At 42.6% G+C, this 10,827-nt stretch overlaps 1 protein-coding gene across 1 annotated transcript in view; it reads left to right on the top strand.

Moving 5' to 3' along the window:
- eif2ak3 (eukaryotic translation initiation factor 2-alpha kinase 3) overlaps positions 1–10,827 on the top strand; it is a 38,711-nt gene that overhangs the window by 25,554 nt on the left and 2,330 nt on the right. The window contains exons 7-17 of the mRNA XM_032511966.1: positions 416–541; positions 1,791–1,913; positions 2,050–2,279; positions 3,006–3,118; positions 5,586–5,708; positions 6,337–6,486; positions 7,228–7,780; positions 8,254–8,427; positions 8,718–8,891; positions 9,467–9,568; positions 10,273–10,335. Coding sequence (XP_032367857.1) covers positions 416–541; positions 1,791–1,913; positions 2,050–2,279; positions 3,006–3,118; positions 5,586–5,708; positions 6,337–6,486; positions 7,228–7,780; positions 8,254–8,427; positions 8,718–8,891; positions 9,467–9,568; positions 10,273–10,335 — 1,931 coding nt within the window. The remainder of the gene's footprint in view (positions 1–415; positions 542–1,790; positions 1,914–2,049; positions 2,280–3,005; positions 3,119–5,585; positions 5,709–6,336; positions 6,487–7,227; positions 7,781–8,253; positions 8,428–8,717; positions 8,892–9,466; positions 9,569–10,272; positions 10,336–10,827) is intronic.

Here is a 10,827-nt window from a genome sequence, read left to right as displayed (position 1 = left end):
AGGTACTGAGCATGTGTGTGTAATTTAGGCCTGTGTGTAATGTGTAATAACAACAGAGTGTAAATTGTAACTTCCCCATGCGGGATTAATAAAGTATACATTATTATTATTCTTTGCATAGCGCCGCCTTTTATATTCAATTCAATGTGCAATAAAAGAGTGTTGGAAATGATTTACTTTGTTTTGAATGTAACTAAAGTGCAGAATACTGAAATCAGTAGTACAATTAAACATTGTTTATTATCGCGAGTAATATCACGATATTCAACATATTTTCCTCATATTGTGCAGCCCTTTTTTGTTGCATTATTTGCAATTTGTGTGTCTGTATCTTCAACACTAAGTGTCTACAGTACATGAGGTACCAGAGACCTGTGTGAGTATGTGTCCAACTCCTTTGCCCTGGGTTTATCAGGAATGTTCCAGGGACAGCTCTACCTCCAGTCCTCAGTGAGGATTAGTGAAAAGTTCCCCAGCAAAGCCATCGGATCAGAAGATGACATCATTCCACTACCCACAGTCAAGTGGAAGCCTCTAGTCCGTAAGTTCACACCTCCGTTAGTCAGTAGGCACTGTGTCTAATCACCAAGGCAACTTAGTTTGTGACGGCCACCTTTGGGCTGAGCAGTGACTGAAGACTGGCTTCCTTAGAATTGCTAAACACAAAGTGATACTGATACTGTGTTTTCAAGATTCTTTTAAACAATGTTTATTAAAGTCAAAACTAATCTCAAAGATCTACCCACCCATCCACCTACCAGACCAACACTCTCTAAATGTAAAGCCAGTCACCTCATATACAGTGAGGAAAATAAGTATTTGAACAACCTGCTATTTTGCAAGTTCTCCCACTTAGAAATCATGGAGGGTCTGAAATTGTCCTCGTAGGTGCATGTCCACTGTGAGAGACATAATCTAAAAAAAAAAAAAAAAATCCAGAAATCACAATGTATGATTTTTGTATGATTAAACTATTTATTTGTATGATACTGCTGCAAATAAGTATTTGAACACCTGAGAATTTCAGACCTCTCTATAATTTCTAAGTGGGAGAACTTGCAAAATAGCAGGGTGTTCAAATACTTATTTTCCTCACTGTATTTACCCAAAGAAGGAGACAGAATAGATCTGTCAGAACCAGGTTCCAGGTTAAGAGACAGCTTTTTCTCCACAGCCATCACAACTCTAAACATTCAGTCACAGAAATAGGACTTTGTCATGCTGATGATTATGAATAATTATCTTGCCTGTTTTGCACTGCATTTGCACTTTCCCAGTACTGTGATCTTTTTAACGTGTGAGAGTAAGTTGTGAGAAAGTGTGTGAATGTACACTACTATGCACTAGACACACCTGTTTTGTTATGTGTATGTGAGGGTATGGTTTGTTGTGACATTGTCTTACAATGACAAATAGATTATTCTATTCCATTCTATAAAAATAAAAAATATGAGAAATCAAGAATATAGGAATATACAATGTATTATTGGGTTTCATTCTATTGCTTCTCTACACATGTCAAGAAAGGCTGCCAAATAGTGTGAAACTTTAAAACAGACCCTTGGAGGGAGTATCTTATCTTCTCTAGTTTAAGATGTTGGATAACATCTGATCCACTGAGAATTTCAGAAATTATTTATATAAGATGTTATCTAATATTTGTTCCCTGTCGCTCATGGCTTTGTCTTTGTTTTACTTAATACACGGCTATCTTGCGATTGTTGCTCCGACTCTTTTGATCCCTCTTTTTACGGAGATTGAAGAACTTATTCTTCTTGTCTTTGAAACAGATTCCCCATCTCGGACACCAGCCCTGGTCGGCTCGGACGAATTTGACAAGTGTTTGAATAATGACAAGTTCTCCCATGACGAATACAGCAACGGAGCCCTATCCATCCTTCAGTATCCATATGGTAAGAACCTGATGCTGGACATAGGGCTGTAGTGAAGTAAAGTCATGCTGCAGTGCACAGCAGAGAAAAGGGAATTGGCTGAGAGGGACAAAATGAACAAGTCGCTGACTGATTCATTGCTTGTTCTTCTCCGTAGACAACGGCTACTACTTCCCCTACAGCAAGCGTTACCGGGAGAAACGCAACAGTGCCGTGAGCTTAATAAAGGAAAACGGGGCAGGAGCAGAGAGTCGCAGGAGAAAGGACCCTGTGCTGTTGCTGCCCTGGTGGAAGGAGATCCTCGGCACCATCATCTTCTGCATCGTCGCCACCACCTACATCGTCCGCAAATTCTTCCACCCCCCCGCCCCGGTGGCCTATGTGAGGGTAAGACACAGAATGCCATGCTGCCAGTGACTGCTGGTGGTTATTCTCGTCATATAATGTTAAGACACAACACGCAGCTGCCGAAACCAGTGAGCATGTTAAAAAAATGCTTCCACATATGAGATGACTTTTATGATTATGATTGGGATTCGGTATAGATAAAGGCTTAATTTGAGTTTGTCAGAAAAAGAAATACAAAGTACTTCCTTTAAAATGTCACTGAACGAACTTTGTCACATCCATTTCTTTTTAAAGAGATTTTGGGGCATTTTCAGCCTTTATTTTTGACAGGACAGCTGAAGACATGAAAAGGGAGAGGGGGGGAATGACATGGAGCACAGGGCCGCAGGTCAGAGGCGAACTCGGGTCTGCTGCGTTGAGCAGTGAACCTCTATATATGGGCACCCAGTTATAGACAAAGTTAAAACTAGTGATTGACACTGTAATGTTAGACTCGACTGTGTATTTCTAAAGCAAGATAGAAATAGGGGATTCTTCTGTGGATAGTGTCATTTAACATAAGTGCATTGCTTGTTATAGGAATGTCTTGTCACAGAATTCAAAACATTTTCTTCCCTCTGTCTCATTGAGACTTTGTTCAGTGTTTTCTTAGAAATAAATACCCAGCATGCCACAGAAGGTGGTCTTAGTTTTTTACATCCAAAACTAGGAAACATTTCTAATGTCCTCATTGTGTCTTTGCTGTCCTCCTTCTGTCCCTAATAGCAACGTAAAGAGTCGGAGACACAGTGCCAGACAGACTCCAAGTTTGACCTTGAGGTTGTGGAATCCAAAGAGCCGGTTGCCATGGAGACCCGTTTCAGCGAATATGTGTCCAGGTACATTATTAACACTCTGCGACGCTGAGGCAGAATATGCTCGTAAATGATTTTTGTCATGACTCAGGAGAACTTGACAAAACACTACCACTCTGCCGGGAGTTGTTATCCTCGCACTTGAAAGTTCCACGCGAGTCTCACTCTTTCAAGGTGTAGCTACAGATTCGGCACTGTTACCATGGTGACCGGTGCTCTTCCAGTCTGCCTGGATAGGACAAGGCAGAGATGGGAGATACAAGGCGTAGTAGTGCGTGATTGGATAACTCAGCTGTTTGCCATCAGACCCCACCCGGCCCAGCAGCATCTGCCACAGGGTCACAGTGTCACTTTACATCACTGTCAGCACATTGTCACAAGTTTTTTTGTTTGTTATTTTTGACATCCAAAATATGATCAGTAGCCATAATTTATGGGCTGTCACTGAGCTCCTGTTGTTTGATCGATGGAGCTTGCATGTTTACATTCTTTAAGTGGATGCCCCAAAACGCAAGCAAACTAAATGACTTTTTTCATTTTTCTCCTGTTGTCACCACTTGGACATTATTTGGATCCACCTCAAAATGACAAACACCCACCCTCTTCTGCTGCAATTCATTCATAGCAGAAGTTTCCATAAATAAACTGGTGGCTGTTGCGGCAGCTGAGGTAGGTGTGAGTCAGGATCAGGGCCTGAATTACATGTGCCAACACGTTTCCTAATAAGACCGCCTTGAATCCCCAGAGGAGCATGAGAGGGGATACTTCCTCAGGGTGTAGAGCAGTGGTTCCCAAACCTTTTTAGACCAGGCCAACTCCCGATGCAACATTCACACAGATGCTGCTCAGTTTTAACAATTTGAGTGTGTGTGTGTGTGTGTGTGTGTGTGTGTGTGTGTGTGTGTGTGTGTGGTGTGTGTGTGTGTGTGTGTGTGTGTGTGTGTGTGTGTGTGTGTGTGTGTGTGTGTGATATATATATATATATATTTCTTTTTTTTCTTATATAGGCATAAATAAAGTCTGAAGATGTAGTTAATTTAAAATGCACAGTTTTTTGTAATATTGTGAAACATTTATGAACAATGACTACGTTTACATGCACATAATACTCCGTTTTTTGCCCTTATTGTGAAAAGACAATATTACTTGTAGCCGTGCAGATTACTTTTTTTTAATTTTTCTAAGTTTTCCAGCAGTGGAGACTCTTTCATTTCTTCAACCAGCTTCTTGAAAAGGTCAGCGTAGCTAGGTCTGTGCATATCCAAAGACCTGTTGATATCCAAGTCTTTGATAATGTTTAAAAGCTGTGTTTCTCCTTCTTATCGGGACACAGCCTTGCAAACTGGCTGGTTTATTTTTGAGCAGCAACCATAGCAACGCCAAAGCTGACCATAAGCTGTAAACAGGCAAGAGCCGTAAACTGGGTGTAAAACCCTGATTGAGACGCATATTGCAAATGTGCTGTATACATGTCCAAAGAATGTCTCTGAAACCCGAATAATACCGGAATATCCCACATCTTTATCAGAAAATGCTATATTTAGAAAAAGGCCTTATTCTGAATATCCAACCAGAATATGTTGTTTACATGACCTGTATTAAATTCAGACTATTGTCATATTCGGAATGTGGAATATCGGTGTGCATGTAAACGTAGCCATGGATTTGATAAATCAAGGCCACCCACTGGTGTAGAACTGCTGATTTTAACAATAGTAAATGGAGGCAGAGTTTGGTGGTATCTCACTGTGAAGGAAGCTAAATGAGTTTATTTTTCTTTAAGTCAATGCAAAGTCTTTCATTCCTCCAGCTATCGGGCTACTTAACACAACCCGTTGATCTGTGCACTTGTTGTCACTGGCATGTTGATTTTAATGCTGATGTTTATTTGATGTTATGTATTTCTTTCATGGATGGGATAGACTGTAAACATGAATTGCCTCTTGGGGATTAACAAAGTATTGTGAATCTGAATGTAGATTAACAGAGAACTTACAAATGATGGTTTATGAGTCGGGATGGTTGATGTTGCACAAGATGCAGGGTTTATGTGATATACCTGACAGGTGTTGTGGGATTGAAAGACCACTTGCAGTAGAGCTATGCGTACTAAAGACATTGTTAAAGTTACACAAAGTAAGTTTAAACATTTGTATTTTCTGTTATTTAGTATGGAAGAGAGCCAAGTATTTTTCCGAAGGCACAACATTAGTTTGAATTGATGCAACTGTTTTGCTGTGAGTTGGTTAACTGCCAGCTCAGCAGCCACATGCAGCCTTAACAGGGACTTGGCTGGTAGTAATTCCTTCCCTGGTAATCCCCTTTTACCACTAAATAAGCCTCCTTGACCCCAGTGAACTGTCTGATCCCAGGTCTTTGAAATTGTCAGGGATATAGGTGATAACACACCTGTCACACACAGCTCTTTTCTATTACTGAGAGCAGAGTGATTCTTCTTAGCAAAATGACAACCAAAGTGTCTTCTCCCCAGGTACCTGACTGACTTTGAGCCAGTGCAGTGCCTTGGCCGCGGGGGCTTCGGCGTCGTCTTTGAAGCCCGCAACAAAGTGGACGACTGCAACTACGCCATCAAAAGAATCCGTCTGCCCAACAGGTAGCGCCTCTCGCTGGTCACACCACAGACTTCCTTGCTTGAGGCTATTAGCTCTTCCTTTAACTCCTTTTCTTTAAAGCTGTTAGACTGACTTTTGTAAGCAGTGACCTACTTATCTATACGCAGAGAACCTCACAGATCCAGGACTGACAGTTTTGGACAAATATTAGCCATGCATTTATATTTATACTGACAAGCATGGAAATGTAGGGATTCGCTAAAGCAGATCTGTGGTTATGTTTTTATTTCAGCCCTTTTGTTGGTTGGTAAATCACACAGTGCAAGCTAAATGATTTTAATGCCCTGTGGTTTTGTTGAAAGGCTTATTGAGCCAATGGTATATCAATACTGGGCTTATGTGAGGGTCATTACAGTCAGTTAGTGTCATGAAACAATTCCTGATTCTTTTTGTAGAACAGTTGTACCTGCATCTGTTCAACAATGAATCCAGTGTGGCATTAAAAAACACCAAACACAAAAAGTTTATTGAACAGCAAAGTGTTATTAGTCAATATAAGTCGTATTAGAAATTTGTCTTGAGATCCTAAAAATGTGGATCCCAACTACTGAAAAACATGGTTGTCCTAAATGTGAATGAAACTCTAAAGCTCAGTTTTATGTCTCACAGAGAGCTGGCGCGTGAGAAGGTGATGCGAGAAGTGAAGGCCCTGGCCAAGCTGGAACATCCAGGAATTATCCGCTACTTCAACGCCTGGCAAGAGAGCCCGCCCGAGGGCTGGCAGGAGGAGATGGACCAGAGGTGGCTGAAAGACGCCAGGTTAGCCACAACTTGTTAAACTTGTTATCCTGTACCTCTCAGCAGTTGGAACATGGCTCTAACACAGGGGTCCATGGTCCGGGGGCGGCATCCATGCAAAGAATGAAGTAATCCTCTGCTCAGGAGGAATTATGGCATTTATTACACCACAGACTTTACATCATTTGGCTCATTTCTCAAGTTGATTACGACAGATGTTTAAATGCCAGAGTGGAGGAAAAATACATATTCAGGGAAACCTGGATAGCTCACCTGGTTGGGTACGTACGGATTGGTTGTGACCAGTGGGCCTTTGCTGCATGTCATTCCCCCTCTCTACAGTTTCACATCTCAAGCTGTTCTGTCTTATAAAGGGCTAAAATGGCCAAAAAAAGAATCTTAAAAAATAAAAAGCATATTCACGCGAGCATATTTGCAGCAACTTAGTTAAAGTCTGGTTTCTTTACTCCTTTTGTTTGGGTTTACTTGGGCACATTAGAGCCAAAAGTAGCACCAGATAACCACGCATAGACAAACATTATCAACCTCTTCCTCTTTTGAGGCACACATGCAGTAAGTTGTTACACAGCAAATATGCAAAGCCAAAGAAGATAAATTGTTTGTGCGGCTGTACCCTGGATGGGACATGTCTTATTATATTGCACACTTGCCCAGTTATCTTGAATTATTAGTAACACTGAAGTAGTAGTATTGTGACAAGAGTCAGCCTGGCAGCAACCAACCCTTCTTTCTCTCTTTCAGTACCACAGACTGGCCAATGAGCTTCCTCGACCACATGGAGGCGCTGTCAGTCAAAGTTCCAGTGTCCAGCTCCGTGTCCCCTGCCTCTGGCCCAGGAGGAGACGTCCTGGAGGCCTCCGTAGACGCCCGTGCGCTGCTCTCCAGCAGTGCCGGTAGTGCAGTAGGTTTTGACGACGGAGACCTGTCCTTCCACCCGCTGCTGGGCCACGACAGCCTGATGTCTGAGAGGGACAGTCAGGCGGACCCCGACGCCTCCGACACCCCCCACTCCTTTGAGCTGTGTCCTCCGCGCGGCCCCAGCGACCGCACCTCTTCTTCCTTTGACATTGTGTTCGAGGACTCGGGCTGCGACCGAGACGCCGACGCGGACACAGACTCGGCTTCTGGCGCTGCCAGTCCCAGCACGCTGACGGAGAAGAACAGCTGGTCTTCCTCGCACACTAGACATCAGGAATCTGTCCCGCCCTCCTCTTCCTCTCCCCCCCGGCCGACCTCCCTCACCCTGGCTCTCCCCCCAACTCCCCCAACCCAGAGAGTCCAGCCCTCTCCCAAGGTCAGTCCATCATTCACTCAGTCGGCTGTCATTAACTGGTGTCATAGTCATATTTTTAGGGTGAAGACTGGGCTTTTGATATTAATATAACTGTTGTATGTACACGTTTGTTGTAACATATAACATATTCTGACTCTGTTTTTTAGCTGAAGGAAAATGCTTTTTTTCCAACTATTATACATTTCTATTCCTGCTGGCGTTATATCATTAGCATCACCGAAATAATGAAAAATATTTATTATTACACCAACATTTCATGTTTTTTATATCAGCCTTTTGGCTCACAATGGCACCCTCTCTCTTGGAGAACAAATCTACATCCACAGTACTGTAATTGCTGATAAAGCTGCAGATGTTAGCCTGAGCCATTTAGTTTTCCAGACACCATTTTTCTCTCTCTCTAAAATGAAATAATAGTTTCCAGTGTCAGATGTAAATGGTAATATATTGAAACCCTCTTCCCCTGTCTCCAGGTGTACCTGTACATCCAGATGCAGCTCTGTCGGAAAGAGAACCTGAAGGACTGGATGGCTCAGCGCTGCCTCCCTGAGCAGAGGGAGCACAACCAGTGTCTGGATATCTTCCTCCAGATTGCAGAGGCCGTTGACTTCCTGCACAGCAAGGGGCTCATGCACAGGGACCTCAAGGTGAACACGCACGCACACACACACACACTACACACTGTCCAATAACAGGCAAAAGAGTTTGTATTTGAGCGGTAAGACATTTGTAACAAATCCTGATACTTCTATTTTGACATCAGCCCCAGTTAGAATTGTTCACCAGGCTCACCGATAATCTGGTTGACCATTTCTATCAAAACACCTTTACACTCTGCTCATAAAAATGAGCAAATGTCAAAAACTAGCTGTGGAAGAGAGTCTGGCAAAGCGAGACTAGCATAACTCTAAACTGCCCCCCCTCCCCGGCCCTCCAGCCCTCCAACATATTCTTCACCATGGATGACGTGGTGAAGGTGGGAGACTTCGGCCTGGTGACGGCCATGGACCAGGAGGAGGACGAGGACGAGCCGAGCGCCCTGACGCCCGCCCCGCTGCTGACCCGCCACACGGGCCAGGTCGGCACCAAGCTCTACATGAGCCCGGAGCAGGTGAGCACACACACTGATGTTGTAGGATAAACATTACAGAAATATTGAGATTATCATCGGAACAATTAACAACAAAACTGAAACTACAATAAAAACTATAACTATGATAAGATCTGATTCCACACTATCATTTCTCTATGGGTAGGTTGGTCTCCTACGGGGGGGGGGCGGCTACACGATAGATGGAAAATATGCGATAACGTTGTTGAATATCTCGATTACATTATGACTTGCGCTAAATAGATATTAAAGTGTACTCAGTTCTGCTTGTTTGAATTCTCATAGCATTCAAACTGTTTGATGAATTTTAAACAAATGAAAGGAAATCACTTCCAATTTTTTTTATCAAACAAATCCAACATTGACTCGAATATAAAAGGTAAATATAATATATAAAAATGGAGATTTCTACTTCTATTTTCTTTCAACTAACTCAAACAATTTCTGTGTCTTTTTCGCGACGTCTTTAGTCCACAAGTTGATTTCAGCCGACAATTTAAAAAAAAAAATTGTACTTATCTTACCTCTAAAACTGACTTTATATCTCAAATTCCATCCTTTTTTTTTCCTGGCAGCTCTCTGGAAACTCGTACTCTCACAAAGTGGACATCTACTCTCTGGGTCTGATCCTGTTTGAGCTGCTGTATCCGTTCAGGACCCAGATGGAGAGAGTGAGGGTGAGTCAGCAACACAGGGGCACACAATCAGGTCTTCATTGGACTTTTTTCCTCTCCTTTTTCCTCAGTTCCCAAAAGGGTTGTAATACAACAACAAATTACCCTTTTGACTTTTGCTTACAAAAACTGCCAAGCACATGATTATTATAGTCCATTTAGACTGTATTTGTATAAACATAAGTAAAAACAAAGGACCGTGTAAGCAAAGCAAAACACATCAAAGGAACATTCATTAAACAAAAGCAATATTATACAAAAGTCTATTTTTAGAATAAATTCCTGTAGCAAGCAATAATTACCCCAACCGAACTATTCTAAACAGAAAAGCCATTACAAATTTCTGATCCCTTCCCAAACCGACAGGTCACCGCCGATATTTGAATTATAAAAATGATGCCATCCCATTTTAGGCTCCAGTAAGAATCCCCACTGCTGCTGTTTGTTTGTGCTTGAGAACAGAGACACTTCCTAATGAGATGGTGTATCTTTCTGTCTGTTCTTTTATCCCGTTAATTATTCTATTTTGTATGAAAAGTCTGTTGGGGTTAACTGTAACATATAATCACTAATTAATGTTGCGTGCGTGCGTGCGTGCGTGCGTGCGTGCGTGTGTGTGTGTGTGCGCCTTTGTCTCAGTAACAAAGGGCCTGATGATCCGCCAGCACAGCTCCACTCACAGGTGTTTACATCCCTTTTTCTCCTAGACGCTGACAGAGGTGAGAGCGCTGCGGATCCCAGAGGTTTTCTCCAAGAACAACGTTCAGGAGGTGAGTGGCTGTCTGCTGCCACCCAGTGGCCGCAAGCACAGACTGCGTCTGAACCAAGAAAAGTGGTTTTGAGTTTATCCTGAGAACAAGCAAATATTGAATGAACAAAGCAGGACACATGCAGCGCTGTGAGAGTTCATTGTTACTGTGTAGTCTGTCAGAGAGGGATTGAAATGACCTGTCCACACCAACAGGATCCACTCTGTGAGTCAAGTCTGCTGAGCTAATCCAATTAGGAGGTGTAGTTGGATCATTTTGCTCTCAAATCATCTGTTAAATATGCTAATCTTGACCTACTACACACACTAAAATGCATTAGCAGCATTGTTATCTGAGACAGTTGTATCAACATGATTTGATCCATAATCCCATTAGACTCAAGTTATCCGTTCAAATAATCAATTGAAGGGCGCCTGGTTAGCTCACCTGGTTGCGCGGGCGCCCATATATAGACGTTTGACTCCGAGCTGCAGCCCTTTGCTGCATGTCATC

This window comes from Etheostoma spectabile, unplaced genomic scaffold, assembly GCF_008692095.1.
Source record: "Etheostoma spectabile isolate EspeVRDwgs_2016 unplaced genomic scaffold, UIUC_Espe_1.0 scaffold58, whole genome shotgun sequence".
In the NCBI taxonomy this organism is placed as follows: Eukaryota; Metazoa; Chordata; class Actinopteri; order Perciformes; family Percidae; genus Etheostoma; species Etheostoma spectabile.
Note: the sequence above shows the minus strand (reverse complement) of the source record. Positions and strands in the feature narration are given on the sequence as shown.